This window comes from Triplophysa rosa, linkage group LG20, assembly GCF_024868665.1.
Source record: "Triplophysa rosa linkage group LG20, Trosa_1v2, whole genome shotgun sequence".
NCBI lineage: Eukaryota > Metazoa > Chordata > Actinopteri > Cypriniformes > Nemacheilidae > Triplophysa > Triplophysa rosa.
The window spans coordinates 15,503,761-15,521,255 of NC_079909.1; the positions used below are offsets into that span (position 1 = coordinate 15,503,761).

General features: G+C 38.7%; 1 protein-coding gene across 16 annotated transcripts in view; it reads left to right on the forward strand.

The window, feature by feature from the left end:
- cacna1ab (calcium channel, voltage-dependent, P/Q type, alpha 1A subunit, b) overlaps window positions 1–17,495 on the forward strand; it is a 107,736-nt gene that overhangs the window by 62,213 nt on the left and 28,028 nt on the right. For 14 of the 16 annotated variants that reach the window (XM_057361869.1, XM_057361863.1, XM_057361853.1 and 11 more), the window contains 18 exons: window positions 288–338; window positions 733–865; window positions 1,284–1,777; window positions 2,019–2,308; window positions 3,222–3,348; window positions 3,657–3,786; window positions 3,962–4,021; window positions 4,106–4,212; window positions 11,885–11,984; window positions 12,072–12,232; window positions 12,321–12,458; window positions 12,679–12,880; window positions 13,300–13,464; window positions 13,770–13,880; window positions 14,185–14,268; window positions 16,902–17,018; window positions 17,186–17,251; window positions 17,348–17,445. In XM_057361869.1, coding sequence (XP_057217852.1) covers window positions 288–338; window positions 733–865; window positions 1,284–1,777; window positions 2,019–2,308; window positions 3,222–3,348; window positions 3,657–3,786; window positions 3,962–4,021; window positions 4,106–4,212; window positions 11,885–11,984; window positions 12,072–12,232; window positions 12,321–12,458; window positions 12,679–12,880; window positions 13,300–13,464; window positions 13,770–13,880; window positions 14,185–14,268; window positions 16,902–17,018; window positions 17,186–17,251; window positions 17,348–17,445 — 2,634 coding nt within the window. The remainder of the gene's footprint in view (window positions 1–287; window positions 339–732; window positions 866–1,283; window positions 1,778–2,018; window positions 2,309–3,221; window positions 3,349–3,656; window positions 3,787–3,961; window positions 4,022–4,105; window positions 4,213–11,884; window positions 11,985–12,071; window positions 12,233–12,320; window positions 12,459–12,678; window positions 12,881–13,299; window positions 13,465–13,769; window positions 13,881–14,184; window positions 14,269–16,901; window positions 17,019–17,185; window positions 17,252–17,347; window positions 17,446–17,495) is intronic. The other 2 variants (XM_057361861.1, XM_057361865.1) reach the window with 1 other exon arrangement.

A 17,495-nucleotide genomic window follows, 5' to 3' on the forward strand; every position in this document is an offset into this window, starting at 1 on the left:
ATTAATTATTTAAAACAGAGTTACATGGAGTGGGAGTTTGGACAAATGAAAGATTTCACTGTGGGCGAGTAAATAGACAGCAGTTGAATAGGAAAATGTCGCTTGTTGTTAGGACGCAGTCTTAAACGTATCTAGTAGATCTGTTTTTATTTTAGTCAGTTATAGTATCCAGCTAACCGAGCCACGTTCAGATGAACAGGAACCTGTTCAGCTTGTTTACTCTAAGTGTTGTTATAGTTGTGGCAGCATTGTTTTTATGTTCCTTGTTTCACCCCCCCTCTCCCCAGAGTTACAGTAAAATCTGAACGTATCGATGCCACAGACAGTTTACTGCACTGGTATTTATTCATTTACTTACTTTTTCCTTTTTCTTTGTGCCATCTTTGCGTTTCTGTATGTATGTTTGTCCGTGTTCTGCCGCTGTTGTGTATGTTAGCTCAGTTTCGTTGTTGAGGCTGCGGGCGCTATTGACTGTGGCGACACACACACATCCACAGCAGCACTGCAAGCAACCAACATCTGTCTGTCTTTCCTCGGTCTTTTTGTGCAGTATATCATAACTCCCTTCACAGATTTCATGGGCCACATCCATGTTCTCTTAATTTAGATTAGGACTCCATCATTTTCTTTCTGTCTGCATCATTGCTCATACTGTAGGTGTTTAAGGGGATTCAAAAAATTTTTTTTCTGGGCTAAAACTGTTCTCTCTATTCTCTGTTTTTTATTGTGTAGTAAAGAGCAGCAGAAGAACTCAAAAGTTTCCAAGTCGGTGTGGGAACAGCGCACGAGCGAGATCCGCAGACAGAACCTGATGACCAGCAGAGAGGCGCTTTATAATGAACTTGATGCTGAAGATCACTGGAAGGTCAGGAGACTTGGGCGATGACGTTGTCTTTTTTTTTATGAGACAGATTAGACTTAAAGAAATCCTCTTGTCATTTCAAACCTGTATGACTTCATCTGCAGAAGACAAAAGAAGATATTTTGAAGAATGTTGTTAACTGGCACCCATTCGGTTGCATTGGTTTTGTGTCTAGCCAATAGATGTGAATGGGTACCGGCGCTGTTCAGTTACCAACATTCTTCAAAATATCTTCTTTTGTGTTCTGCAGAAGAAAGTCATACAGGTTTGAAATGACAAGAGGGAGGAGTAAATAATGATGACAGAATTTTTTGGGTGAACTATCTCTTCTTTCCTGAGCACATTCCCTCTCAAACTGTCGCAATTTTACGTTAAAACTCCTGCTAGCATTGCCAAACAAGTCTGCTTCCTGTATCTCTAGATGAATTATCGCAACCGCACTGAGATGAAGACCCACTTGGACCGCCCACTAGTCGTCAATCCTCAAGAGAACCGCAACAACAACACCAACAAGACCCGACCAGGTGAACCAGAGCTAAACCAGCAGCGGGGTGAGGAACACTTGCCGCACCAATCCAGACATCACCACCATCACCACCACCATCACCACACCCACTCCAGCCGCCAGTCTCTACACCACTCAGAGCTGAGGGATGCAGGGTACGATAGAGGAGGCGAGGACGTGGAGGTCGCGGTGGAGCACAGACGACCCCGACACCATCAGCACAGAAGACGGGATGAAGATGGAGGAGAACGAGGAAGAAGACACAGAGAACACCACAGCAGAGGTGGAGAGCTGGGAGGAGAGGGGGAGGAGGGGCAAGAGAAGAAGCAGAGGAGGCATCGCCATGGAAACCATGGGGATGGAAACGGAAGGAAGGATAGGGAACGAAGTCGACAGAACCGGGCGAGAAAGTGAGTCTGCTTTGTTTATGTGTGTGGTGAAAGTCAAAGTTTGCGTTTGTTGGAAACTGGCAGAATATGTGAGATTTACCTTCAGCTCGTGATATGTAAATATATCAAACGCTGTGAAAGGAGGCAACTTGCTTCAAGCTACTCATAATTTAAAGCAGTTAAAGCTGAAGTGTGTAATATTTGTGTAGGTAACAATCTATAACTCTAAACCTTCATTTGCTTTCTCTCTGTCTGTACACAGAGAGTGTAGTTTATCAACAGTTCAGCCAGGGTTTTCTCACGGGGAGAGCCAGTACAGTGAGAATCTGGATAACCTCCGCAACAGCAGCAAGATGGCCATCCACGACCCCGACCCTGACCCCGACCCTGACCTTTATGACCCCTACTGTCCAGAGCAGACCAATAACCTGCTGAACCTTCAAGGACCAGATCTGCATGACAGCAGTCTCATTCTGACCGACTCCAGCAAGCTGGACAACACCGCCATAGATATGCCCCCCATTTACCCCTCACTTAATGCCAAATTACAGGGTACGTGTGTTGTCTCCTATAAGGTTCTGACATTTTTGTCATAATTGAGTTATTCACGTATTCTTATTCTGTGACAGCTTATTTACATCATGTGATGTTGTGTAGATTTTGGGACATTTTTAGAAAACAAAAAGGTGTTATCCACAAAGTCAAATGGAATACAAAACCTTTGGAGCTCATTATCTCAAAACTTCTCGAAAGCAGATAGAACCTTATAATTCCAAGGTAGCTGTTTGTTAATACTGTAAAATATCATTGCTTATATATGAATTAAAGGTTATATACACTTTAGGAATCGAAAGAAGTTTGGATTGTGCAAAATATGTAAGCAAGCGGATGTCACACTCCAGTGCGTCTGTTTAAAAAATATTATTTTATGATTCGTGATAAACATAAAAAGGTGAAATATGCTGTCTACATTTGGTTTCATGTGAGACTGCAAGCCTGTGCATGACGGCTTGTATTCTTTTTAATGTTTGTTTTTTAAACTTGGATTAATGCCCTTTATCGGTCGAATGTGTTTTTACTATAAAAATGAATACTCAAACTTTCTGGAAAAATCAACAAACTAGCTTGTGTGTCTTCTTGTAGAAGTGAATGAAACAGAAACATTAGTGTGAAAATGTACTATATTTATGTTGTTAGCGCAGATTACTAGTTTTGTGGTGAACAATTCAACCATCCAGGTCAATCGACAAATAAAGACATTTATATCAAAATCTGTAAACGTGCATTTGCTCTAAAACAGGGATCCTACCCTGATGATGTAAGTTTGCCGATTTGGCCAGGGAAAACATCAGCGTCCTTTATTTCTTTCATTCTTAACACCATAAATACAGAAATATATATAGGAAAAACGCCAAAAGGTGTCTGTTTCTCTAAGTATTTCTTTCTACATCCCTTTACCGTGCAGTGAATAAGAACGCCAACACAGAACCTGGCGAGAAAAAAGAAGAGGAGGAAGACGATGGTGGTGATGAAGATGAACCCAAACGCATTCCACCTTTTAGTTCCTGTTTTATACTATCCACCACTAACCCGTAAGTTCTACACTGTTTTAGAACGGGCAAGAAAAATTTCATAAATGGGTAAAATCTCGTTTTTATTATGACAAAAACTGTAAGTGCTTATGTTAAGTAAAACTAAATGAGACCTGTCTACTGGGGGTCTTGTTAGAGATATTTGGACACTAGCAATAAATTTAACATGCAAATGTAAATCTGTATAAAATTATCATAAAAAATCTTTATGTAATTGCGATGAACTACAGGAATGATGATGGAAAGTCATGGGTCTTTATGAGGATTGCCAGAATGAATGTTACATGCTTACCATTGTGAGTTTTCAGGTTCAGGAGATGTTGTCACTACATCCTGACACTGAGATATTTCGAGATGTGCATTTTATCAGTCATCGCCATGAGCAGCATTGCTCTAGCAGCAGAAGACCCAGTGTCGCCCGAGTCACCTCGAAACAATGTGAGTCCATATTTCCTCTTTTTCCTCTCTTTGTTTTGCATCACATTCATCTTTGTAATGTTTTGAACAATAATTTCTCAAACGTGAGAGCAATAGTTTGCTTTTACATGGTTTCTTACATATTCAATACGTTTGAAACTAGACCTTGTCAATACGTTTACTTTTGGTATTCCAGGTCCTGCGGTACTTTGACTATGTCTTCACCGGTGTGTTCACCTTCGAGATGCTCATCAAGGTAGCGTGTGCGACATTGGCGTGTCTGATTTTTTTTTTTGCGTGCCTATAATACTGTACTTCCATTACATCTGCTTTGTTGCAGATGGTGGTCTTAGGCTTGATTTTCCACGAGGGCTCGTATTTTCGTGATCTGTGGAACTTTCTGGACTTTGTAGTGGTTAGTGGTGCCCTGGTAGCCTTTGCCTTCACGTAAGTGCCCTTTACCCCACCTTTTCCTGGCTCACAGTGCTGCCTGCTGCCCCTGTCTTTTCTTCTGCCACCCTGGAGCCCGTCAATACTCTTCACCGCTCGCTCGCTCTCTCTCAGTCTCCCACTCTTGCTCTTTTCTAAACCTGTCAGATCTCTTTGCCCTCTTCGAGATGTGTCTTTATTTTTTAAATATAATTGTGTCTACACTCGCTCAATCAGCCACACAGATGAAGGCCTGTTTCTCTATACACACACTCATTCAAAGTGGGAGCTTTACTTGTTTTTTTGTCTTTAGTCTGTCTTTCTTCTCAGCTCTCTCTGCTCTCCACCTTTTAACCATCCAACTCATTCTGCTCTCCATCATCTGTCAAACCCATCTTCTCTTTTCATTCTTTGTCTCATCTCACATTCTGCCCTACTTCCGGGTTGTAGTTAGCCAAAACATCTCATCTTAATCGTACTGACTTCAACATTCACTGTAGCTTCTATTCATCCATCTTCTTGATTCTATAAAACAACTCCATTCAAAACCAACAGTCTATAGCTGTTTCTATAGGTTAGCTCTAATCTCTTAAACTGTGTTTATTTTGCCAAAGTGTGCAATCAAAAGTCAGATTTCAATAGTTTATTTTCCTAAGGAAAAAACATACAACCAAAGCATCACCAAACCAAAATATACATTGACATTTATTGCTCAAAATTGAACATAAAATGTTTGTTTTGTTGGAGTGTCAAGGCCACGTTCCATCCATCATTACTTCACCAACCCAAGTATTCCCCATAACTCTGTCCACCTCACTTCCCTCTGCTGAGAAGGGTAGTTTTGTGCCCCTCGGGGCCCCGTGGGGGTGAGGGGTCTCCAGGCACCTGTAGCCCTTTAGTGCCCAGGCGGTTTCCATGTCTGGATCAGCGAGAGCCCGTCCTGCCACAGGTACTCTGGTTTCTTTCCTTTGCATGGCCTGGGGGACCAGCAGCCTGGGGATGTAAAGACGGTGGTAGAAGAAGAATGCTAAACTTTAGCTTTAGCCTTTTAGCTTTTCGATCAGCTAGTCACTACGAAAAGGGAGTGAGTGATGGGGCTCTGAGTGTGGAATGATTTTTACTCTTGTTTAAACCTCAAAGGTTTTTCTTGTGTGTGTTGTGCATGTATTATTTAGCAAATACGTGTATATCGTCCTCAGTCTCGTAGACCAGAGTTTATTCTGATAGATGTGTATATAGACAACAAGCTTGTGGGTTTGTGTGTGCGTATTAAGGTGTAGTGGTTTTCAAGGTGTGTTGTGGTATTTATCCATGAAATTATCAGGATGTGTCCTTCAGCCCTTTACAACAAAACATTGTTAAAAACATCATGCTAGTGCTGTGTTTCTCTACCAAGGGGTCGCAAGATGACTTATTTAAAGTAACACAAAACAAGAGATAATTGGGTATTTTATACTAACTAAAATAAATATTTTTTGTTATTTGAAGATCTTTTATTTATTGGGTAGATATTGATAGCGTGGGGGGATGCAGAGGTTGAGATGCACTGTGCAAGTGTTTGTGGTTTTAAAGTGCCTAAAGTGTATTGTTTATCTCATATTTAAGTCCCTGAATGGTATTGTCTGGTAATTATGTCGTGGTTTGCTTATTTATTGTGTTTATATTTCCTGCCCATTAAGCTTTTTTTGTTGTTGTCTGCATGTTTGTGATGTTGACTCATTTTACTAACATTGTACTATCTAAGCCCCTCAATCAGAAGGAAGATTTTCAAGAAATGAAAATCAAAAGGACTGAGGAAGGTGGACATGCTTGTTTGCACCAGTCAGATTCTCAGCATACATACACCGTGTATATCAGAATGCTATATACAATGTACATATGTAAAAATATATATATTGTCGCTGTCCTTCTGAAACCTTGTATGTCCAAATTATCTGTTTTTTAATGATTGCAAACTGTTGTTTTGCAAAAAACTAAATTTTTATTTTTGTTAGATATTAGTAAAACCCAGTGAGAAACATAACAGGGAAACTAATAATAATGATTTATGGCAAAAAAATAAAAATCACAAAGAGATACAAGGTTTCCAGAAGGACAGTAGCGATATATACATTTTATTTATATATGTATCTATGAAAAAAATATATGTAAACATTTACCACACAAAACAATATAGTTAGAATAGAATAGTACTAAAGCTTTAAATGAATGCTTACATTGTTCTTATTGAACCCAACTGACTCAACTAGTCTTTACATGTTTTTTTTCTGTTTTTACCTTAGGGTTAATGTTACTCATGCATTTTTTTATATGAAGGCACCTGGTACTGTATGCTGATATGAATGACTATGTTAGCCGAATGCCTGTAGCTAACCGTATGCCTGCTAACACATAGGACGATAGGTTCAGGTTATGCTTTTGAGTTAAAAATCACTCCACATGCAATGGCCAATTTTCATCCTTCTGTCCTGAACCTGATCTAAACGAACCCACTCCACCCGACAAATCATTCTTTCCGTTTCTGCCCCGTGTCTTCCTGCCTCCCATTCCTCATATAATAACCCTTACCCATCCAGCCCCGCTCTCCTCCTCCCTCCATCAGCTGTCCTGGACAGATTCCAGCCATCAAGCCATTTATCATTTGGGCCTCCATTTGTTGAGTCTGACAAAGTGAGTGATAAAGAGACACCATCGGAGATGTGGAGAGATAGAGAGAAAAAGAGACGGAAAATACGATCTCTTAAAAAAAGACTAAGTGACCATGTTTTAGCATGGAAAGATAAATAAAACTCCAGGTTGACAGTTTCTGCTCATTAATTGGTGTTTTGACTTTCACTCAATCTTAATCTTCCAATCGTCTGTCATTCATCTGTTGTTGTCATTGATCTCATTCTCTCTCTCTCCTGCACTCATTCACTCGTGAAAGGTTAAGTCTTATTCTCTCCACCGCCTGCCCACTCAGTGGATATGTTCTGGGTATAGGCATGGTCACAGGCATCGCAGATTACCCAGAATACCTTGGTTTGGCGGAGGAAAGACTTGCCACTGTTTTATCTCACAATTAGTACAAAATGACTCAACAAATGATTTTGCTTTGGGCACCTTCATTCTTTGACAAATAACTGAAGCGCATGTAACCAGAGAAGCGCTGCAGGTTTGAGGTTGAATGTGAGAGGTTGAGGACGGTATGTGTTGCTCTTAAACAGTTACTGTGATACACTGCCACCTTGAGGTGACTGCGGTGCAGCAGCCATTTTGGCTCCACTGCAGTCTTTTATGGATTCCACCTCCATTCGGGCTCAAGTGTGTAATACAGTGTGCTGATAAAGGGATAAGGCGGTGAGAATCTCCCCTTGCTTCTGGCATGACAGAGGGAAGATTTTCCCTTACTGCAATGGGTTGTCCTAATCCATAAGTGTGACAAATTTGAATCCTCAGTTATTTATCGGGGACAGGCCCAGAGTAAAGGTCTGCCAAATACCTGGCAGGGGTTAGATGATGAGAATGATTCAGTCAGGATAAAGTCGATAAGGCAAAGAGGAGGAAACCCCCATGTGTTTCAGTGTATGTTTGGCACGAGTTAATCACTAATGAGCAAGCAAAAATATTTGACTGAAAATTCAACTGATTTGCAAAACACGTGTTTTTATTCTGTTTGTATATGATTGTAATGCTTTTAAAGACTCCATAGACATAAAAAAGTTTTGTTTGTAGTCCATGTGTATTCTTCTCTAAATCATATAGGCCTACGCAAGAGTACATGGCAAATTCAACTTATACACAGTTACGTCTTTTACAGCTGGATAAATGGACCAAAAGCATTGATGACTCATCCTGCACCACAAAGATTTTTTTCCAATTTAACAAAATGTCCCTAAAAACAACTATGAAATGAGGTTAAGCAGGCCATTAAAACATAAGTGTTTTAGGGGATAATTTACACTTTCCAGTACTCATATCTGGTACTACTCTGGTAAGTGGTCAACTTTTGTCCGAAAATGTGAATAAACACATTGGGCTTCATTCATGAAACATTCGTAAATATATGAGTAAATTCAGAGTAATTTGCACGTAAAACGGACCTTCCTGAAAACTTTCCTCCGCATTCACAATTATTTCTTAAACGTCAGATTTCATACTAAAATGTGTGTATGTTAATGAATTCCGATCATTCGTAAACAGGGCGCGCATGCACGTTCAGTCACAATTAGCATAATCCCCGCCTATGAATTACAGCCGCGCAAATTACGTATCTAGGAATGCTGGAATCCTCTGGACTTCATTCTCTGGTTTGGCTACATTATGTTGCATAAATGCATAAGAGACTAACAGGCTATATGCTTACCAATAAATTTATCAATTAAACTGTGTCCACCAAAGCGATTTTAGCCAGCTAAAATAATAATACCTGGTGCTCTTCTGAAAACTACCAGCTGGTGGCGCTTGAGAACGATTTACATTTAGTCATTTAGCAGACGCTTTTATCCAAAGCGATTTACAGAGAGGCACTGCGCGTTATTCCGGAGATGCGTTGGTTGCTGTGATTTGGAATATCCACAACAGTTAGCCTATTTGTTACTAGTATCTTGTTTTGAAGAATATTACTAATTATGAAATGCAGTAACCATTACTATTAACTTCTCCATTGTTGTGTATGATGGTTGGTCAATATAGTGTTTGTCCCGCCTCTTCTCCACTATGATTGGAAGGCTGTGTAAAATGGACAGTGACGAGCTCTGCGTTTTACCCAAAGTTAAAAAGTAAAAAATGATAAAAAAACAGGGCAAAATAACTCGTTAAATATCATTATGATACACAGTGCATCGTAATGCAGTGTCATCAGTGTGTCTGAAAAAATACAGAACGTTACGTGCAGTTTTACGCACCATTTACACTTGGTATGGAGCAGGTGTCCATACGTCCTTTCGTACCAGCTAACATTTTGAAAATACGAACATTTTCATGAAAACTAAAATTTACCTTAGAATGACTTAACGAATGATTTACACAAAAATTTGTTCTGCTCGTGTTTCATGTATGAGACCCATTACTTTTAGAAGATCTCCTTCAGACGTAGAGATTTTTAGGACTAATTGCAACTTTAATTTTGTTTTCGTTATTTCAGTTGGTTTTTAGTGTTACACATCAGCTATTTGAAAGGGCTTTCAACGGTTTGAATCATTCACTGTTTTTCTTTGGTTCCTTTCTCTGTCTGTCTTCATATTGATGTCTTTCCTCTGCCAAGCCACTCCTAGTATCTTGTTTCTTTTTCTGTCTATTTCTCTTTTTCTGTGTGTATTTCTCTCTTCTGTCTCTGTCTCTTTTCTGCTGTCTGACTCTCTCTTATGTCTACGCCCTGGTGATCAACAGGAGCCTCTCCGGGTAAAGTCCCCCCGTCCTTATTGTCGCACGGCTACCGTTCAGCTTACGCGATAGCTTCTCTCTCTTTCTTTCTTTTTCCCTTCCCTGCCATCCCTCCCTTCCTCTTTTCCTTCTCTCCTCTGGTTCTGTCCATTCCACTGCCTGTTTTATTCTGCCGTGACTTATATCGGTTCTGAACAGGTCTGTCTGTGGACCTAAACTCCACTGATCACACAATACAAAATTCTTGCACACTGCTTGAGGTAGTCAGCACTTCTCTGCGTGCACAGTTCGGATTGATTGATTATTGGTAACGTGGAACGTTGCCAGCACTCTGACTCAATCAATCTGCCATGAACTGGCTGGTCTTCAGCTGGGACTTGCCTAGAAGTTCATAGTTAAAGACAGCCTCCCTGGCTGCTTGATTGAAGAGTTCATCTCTGTTTGTGTTGGTATCTGTGTAAATACCTTAAATAGGCAGTGTTTACATTGTCATGATGCAACACAACTACTGCAAATAGATACTTCCCATTATAATCAGCATAGCTGTCTACACTGGAAATGCCTGTTATTTTTGACACTGCTTAACTATTGCCTCTAGTCATTTTTTTCTCTTTTTTTTAAATAAAATAATTTATTTAATGATACAATCTGTATCTTTTGCCTCTAAACTTTTAAAAAAGTGTTACAAAAGGTTTTTACACTGATGCCATAGAAGAACCATATTTGGTTCCCCGTTGTTTGGTATATAAGGTTCTTATAAGAACCATTTCTTTCATACTTTTTATAAAATAAAGAACCTTTTCCATTAGAAAAAACATATTGTGGAACATAAGTTCTTCGGATGTTAAAGGAACAGTTGACCCAAAAATGAAAGTTTTGTCTTCATTTACTCTTAAGTTGTTCCATATCTGTATAAATGTCTTTGTTTTGATGAACACAGAGAAAGATATTTGGAAGAATGCTTGTAACCAAACAGTTCTTGGCCACCATTGTCTACCATAGTTGGAAAAATGTATTTGTAAATTTCTTTGTTCTATTGCACCCAAAAGAAGATATTTTGAAGAATGGAGGAAAGCAAACAGTTCTGGGACACTTTTGACTACCATTGTAATTTGTCCTACTATGGTAGTCAATGGTGGCCAAGAACTGTTTGTTTACAAGCATTCTTCCAAATATCTTTCTCTGTGTTCATCCGAAAAAAGAAATATACAGTATACAGATTTGGAACAACTTGAGGGTGAGTAAATGAAGAAAGAATTTTATTTTTGTGGGAACTGTTCCTTTAAAGAAACCATTCTGCAAAAAATGGTTCTTAATTGTTTATTTTTGTTTATATTTAACAAAAAAAAAATACGGTATGAAGCATTAATATTTTATTCAATAATACTTCATTTGTAAATAATATTTGTGCATTTTATTTATGTATTTAAATAAAATATGATTCGTTTTATTTTTTTAAATCTAAATTAACCGCTTTTCAGTTATTTGCGTTAAAATATAATAATACATAATATAATATACATTTTACTGTTGATAAAGTGCAGCATTGAGCTAATGCTTTATTTGTCTGTGTTTGCAAACATACAGGTTCAATGCTTCCAGTGTAGATGGTCTTAAGGCCTGTTTCGTCATTTCCGGTGTCAACGCAGTGTAGCATTTTTCTAAAATGGCCACTATTTCAAACATTTAAATATGCGTTGGTGGCAGGAAATGTGAAGTTTACCTACGGTCTTTCTTTTTGTTTCTTTATTCGTTTGAATGCAATGAAATGTCCTTTTAACTTGTCTTTGTCTCCTGGTTTGAGCTTCCTCAAGTTCTTCTAGGGTCAAGATACAGTTGGACTCAAGTCAGCATCTCAATGAACCCTCAGTCTTGTCATGTTACCTACAATTAACACAAACAGCCTCTCATTCCCAGACCTCCATTCCCCTGTCTGCTCTAACACAGCTAAAACAAAAAAGAAAGAAAGAGGTTTGGCTCGGCATTGCACCGTAAAATGCCTGACACTTTTGATACTTACTTGAATGTGGTATGCTTTTGGAATGCCCGGAGAAGGTAATGAGTGGATTGAGACCTTTGGTAATTGTGAAAAGATGCTTGAGGAACAAAAACGAATTAGTTTCAAATATAATCTCTTTATTACTGCTCATACTGTAGTATCGTCTGATGCATGGTGGGATTGAAAGATCTTCTACGATCTGAGCACAAAGACAGTTCTCTTGGTCTATAAATGAAATGCCCTTTATGAAGGTGTTTAAAAAGTTCCTGGTCTCACTCTTCTTCTCGCTGTACACAATGTTAACATCATGTTGTTTGACCTCCACAGGGGGAGCAGTAAAGGGAAAGACATTAGTGTCATCAAGTCTCTGAGAGTCCTAAGGGTGCTACGTCCTCTCAAAACCATCAAACGTCTTCCCAAACTCAAAGTACTGTATCACCTACACGACTACAGTTCGCAAGCTAACGCTTCTCCGCACACGTTGATGCCAATTTCTTCTGTGTTTTTCTCTCAGGCTGTGTTTGACTGTGTAGTAAACTCTCTGAAGAACGTCTTGAACATCCTCATCGTCTACATGCTGTTCATGTTCATCTTTGCTGTGGTGGCAGTTCAGCTCTTTAAAGGACGATTCTTCTACTGCACAGATGAGTCCAAAGAGTTCGCCCGTGACTGCAGGTGGGAACCGCAGAATCCAGGAGTCATGTGAACAATTGCACTAAATACTGTAATTGTATTCTGAATATTGTGTCGTTTCATGTTTCAGGGGCGAGTATTTGGTGTACGAGCGTAATGAGGTCAGATCGCAGAAGCGGGAGTGGAAGAAGTACGATTTCCACTACGACAACGTGCTTTGGGCCCTGCTTACTCTCTTTACCGTGTCCACTGGAGAGGGGTGGCCACAGTAAGTAAACACACGACAGACGCAAAGGTTGACTCAGAATAACTGTGTCATGTGGGCTGGGCGCATGACATGACAAGAACAGGTCACAGAACACCAAACAAAAAGTGCATTTGGATATTCACAGCTTTGCTTAAAATGATTCATGAGATACTAACAATAATGTCCTCGGTGATAATTCACTCACCCTTTGCTTCTTTTTCACACTTTTCCTTTTTTTCAGGGTGTTAAAACACTCGGTGGACTCCACTTATGAGGATCAGGGCCCGAGCCCGGGGTACCGGATGGAAATGTCCATCTTTTACGTGGTGTACTTCGTTGTCTTCCCCTTCTTCTTCGTAAACATCTTTGTAGCTCTCATCATCATCACCTTCCAAGAGCAAGGAGACAAGATGATGGAGGACTACAGCCTCGAAAAAAATGAGGTATTTGCGCTTCTTTTTTATGATTTCTTTTATTCAGAACTGGGAATAAACCAGTAGTTACACTGTCTGTATAAATACTGTGAATCTTGAATCACCTTAAAGGATCAGTTCACCCAAAAATTAAGATCCTGTCATCATTTATTCACCCTCATGTGGTTGTAAACCTGTATCCCACTCTTCCTTCTGTGGAACACAAACAAAGATATTTTGAGAAATGTCTCAGTGGTTTTGTGTTTATACTAAAATACACATTGTTCTTTGTAATTCTTTGAACATCTTACAGTAGTATATTGACTTTGCTGGTTTACTGTTACATGCTAATGTCCTATTTGAGCATTGGACAATTTTTTAATTTGATTTGCACAACATGATATGTCAGACACGTCTTTCACTGTTTTCCGTTTTTCTCTGTTCTCTAGAGAGCGTGTATTGATTTTGCTATAAATGCCAAACCTCTGACACGGCACATGCCTCAAAACAAGCAAAGCTTTCAATACCGAATGTGGCAGTTTGTGGTGTCTCCTCCTTTTGAGTACAGTATCATGACTCTCATTGCGCTCAACACAATTGTTCTGATGATGAAGGTATGAGCCCCTTTTATATATATACTGTATATAGAGAGAGAGTTTGGTTCAAAAATGAGATAACTTTCATTTTTTTATTGTGCATTCCAATTAATATCAATCAAACTCCAGTTGGTTTTGATTTAACCCATAATAACAAAAAATACAGCTAGCTAACACAATAAAACACAATCAAAACATGATAACATAATAAAACATGATTTTGCAGTCAAACTCTTCATATATATATATATATATATACATTTTTTTTTCATAAATATTATCCTTCTGCTTCCGGCGTTTTCATATTTTTTGTGTGCTTCCAGTACAAAGGCGCCTCTGAAGCATATGATGACGTTCTTAAGTACCTGAACATTGTGTTCACCATACTCTTCTTTATGGAGTGTATTCTAAAACTCATTGCCTTTGGCATCAAAGTAAGTCTCAACAAACAAACATCTTGCTCTTCCTAGCATTACTCACTGTGTATCTAAAGATATCATCAAATATTAATTCATAAGCTCCGTTATTTATTTGGCCCTATTTTTATGAACTATGTTTTCCTCTCTTAACTCCTTTTGAAAGTAGTGTTTGGAGAAAAAACGCTATCTAATGCACTCTCGCCTGTCTCCATGGCGACAGCTATGTGATTGGCTACACTTTTGAAGCAGGATTGGGTGGTACTGTATGAGAACTCCAATGTGATTGGTTAACACATGCTCTACTTTTGTTTTTCTGCAGAATTACTGCCGAGACGCTTGGAATATTTTTGATTTTGTCTCCGTTATCGGCAGCGTCACAGATATTTTAGTGACAGAGATAGTGGTAAGTGCACTTTTAGATAAGTTTAGAAAGCATTGCCATATTGGTAGTCAGAAATGAATGAGTTTTATCCCACTTTATTGAAATAGTTGAGGAAGAGGATGTATTCCTTTACTACTGAATCAAAGTGTTTTGAATCGTTAAAAATGACCAATAATTTTTATAATAAAGTTCTATATCAATAAAACATGATCATTTATTTAGCTGTACAGTCTACAAAACCATAATGTGTTTGTGCTATAGTGCTGTGTATTGGTGTTTGTGTGTAAATGTCAGTGTGTATTTGTGGTGGTTTGTGTCATGTGTGTTTCTGAAGGTTCAACAATACATTCAAACAAGTAAATGTATTAGATTGAAGTTTACAGGCTGTCCCAATGGTCACACACACTACACAATCCCACTACTATATATTTAAGGTTCTCCAGTGTACCTGAAAAAATCTGTGTAGCTCAACCATCATTTCTCATCTTTATTACTGTATTAATATCCCGTCTGTCCACTGGTACAGCCTGCAGTGTGAATCAATATCCACCGTATCTGTGTTTGATTAATCAGCTTGTTGACTGTATCCATAATGAATTATTCCTGTTTTATCTTTTTACATGCTTTCTTTGTTCCTCTGATTTGTTGGCGATAAATCCATCCAATCCAAAACAAAACCAAAAAAATGCACTATGAAACTCTCATGTCTTCCATCTCATGTGTGTGCCCATCCAAAACCCTTTACACACTCGCTGTACATGTATGCACCCATCTACTGCAACAACACGTAGAATCTGGTTGGTTTGTAATTTTCTCTTAGCTACCAATGCATCCATTACCCAAAATGCCTCTCTCTTTCGTCCTCTCCTTTGCGAAAGCATGCGCTTTTAGTGTGACGATCTCCACAACCAGGGATGCTTGCAATTTAATGCTTACTTTGTTATTCATAAATTTTGGTAGCAATAAGCGAAACTCATCTCTTGGACAAAATAGGAATGGGTGGTATGACGTGTTTTACATACAAGGGTGTAAATGCTGTACCGTGGTTGATTTATCTATAGGGCTGTTAGTTATTATTAAACCTTTATTTTGTCGTTTAATTTCTATATCAGGATATACAGTATTATTACCATGATATGATTGGTTATGATTAACATAATTTGGTTGCTGCCTTTTTGGTCCGGTCAAATAAATGAAATGAAATAAACTTATATTGAGTCTAAATTGTTGGTCATAACACCCATCCCTAACACAAACACACATGTAAATTATAACAATACAGTGGGCTAATATCTGGTCAATTTAAATTTGTTTATGATACATTAGCCTGAATGCATTTACAAAATGTTGTGATGTAGTTAAATAATTGACATATTGTCATTTTACCCATATTCTGTTTTCTCGTTCTACTTTGATACCCAGTGCTTGATACCTATCTTGCCTTTAAACACTTGCGTTTAAATACAGAAACAGTCGTAGATATTGCCATCACATGAATGCCATGCACTTTAACAAAAGCTGCATGATCGCCCCTCCTTCATCTCTCTCGTCCTCTCCTCTACTCATCAGCCTGTTCTGCACTGCTGTAGTTCCTCTTCTGAATGGGAGAGGGCGCTACATCTCTCATTGAAGGTTATGTGTATGATGGAATGGGGAGTGATACTCAATAACCTGTCCACACTGATTTTCAAGCCAAGATTTCCAGTCCATTTAAACAAGACTTGGCATATAGCGAACAAGTGAAAAAACAGTCTTTGATAACAAAATGTTTTTATTGTTCAAGATAGCAGAGAGAACATTGTTAATCTTTTGTGATCGATGGCGAAAAGTCACGAGTTTTGAACAAGTTTTGATCATCTCTGAATGTATTCAAAATACAGTATTGACATTTTGGAAGGAAGATATTTGTAAGAATGTCAATGACCGTGCAGATCTCGCCCACCGCCCCCCCCCCCATTGACTCCCATAATATTTACTGTCCCTACTTTGGCAGTAAATGGGTGGGCAAGATCTGCTCGGTTACTGACATTCTTACAAATATCTTCCTTTGTGTTTAGCAAAACAAAGACATTTATACAGGTTTGGAACAACCTGAGGTTGAGTAAATGATGACAGAATTTTCAGATTAAATTAAATAAACTGTGTGAAATGGAGCGTTGAGTATCACTTGACCAAAGCAGCCAATTCCCATTGGTCAGTGCTATTGCCGAATGTATATTATGGTGCACCGGGCTGCTTCCATATTTGTGGCTTGCCTGTCCCAACAGATCAGTGCATTTGAATAAAAAAAGTTGATGCTTTAATATATGATTGGATGATGACTGTTACAATTTAGTGATGATTTTTTTTATTGAACCCCTCTTGAATTAATTTGGCTATATTTCATTCACTTTTTCTGTTTCTTTTTTGTTTCACTGATGCCAATCCCATTTTTTATTACTTTGATATATTATATTACTTTAGCCCAGTCTCTCCCTCTAGATTTTATTAACTTACTCCATTTGAAAGTGAATTGTTGTTATGGAAACTGATTCAGATTTTTCTTCTTCACTTTACCACACATTTCTCTACATATATATTCTTTGGTCACCACGCCTCTTTCACATCCTCTCTTTTCCTCTGGATCATTCTCCTCTCTTTACACACATCTTCAGGAAAACTTCATAAACCTGAGTTTTCTGAGACTCTTCCGAGCAGCTCGTCTCATTAAGCTCTTGAGGCAGGGTGGGACCATTCGCATTCTGCTTTGGACCTTCGTTCAATCCTTTAAGGTACAAAAGAACTACACATCCACAAAATTCATATACTTTCATATACTTTCTACTTATCTTATATTTTATATAAAATTCTATACTTTCAAATTTCATCAATTTGTTTTTGATTGTATATTTACATTGCAAATCAGGTACGAGTAATTTTTTTCTCTCTTTGCTTGCAGGCTCTCCCATATGTGTGCCTGCTCATTGCCATTTTGTTCTTCATCTATGCCATCATTGGCATGCAGGTAATCCTTCCGTTCCACCTAATCAGACTTTTAACCTCAAAGTGGATTTCTCAAGAAAACAGCGTTCTGTATTTTTTATGTTTTGGCACGTTGCAGTTGTTTGGAAACTTGGCACTGGATGAAGAGGGAGAGCGCGCGATCGATGAACACAACAACTTCAGAACCTTTATCATGGCCCTCATGCTACTCTTCAGGTTGGTTATGGCTTTGCCATGATTTATTACAACTCTTTCTCTGATGCCCG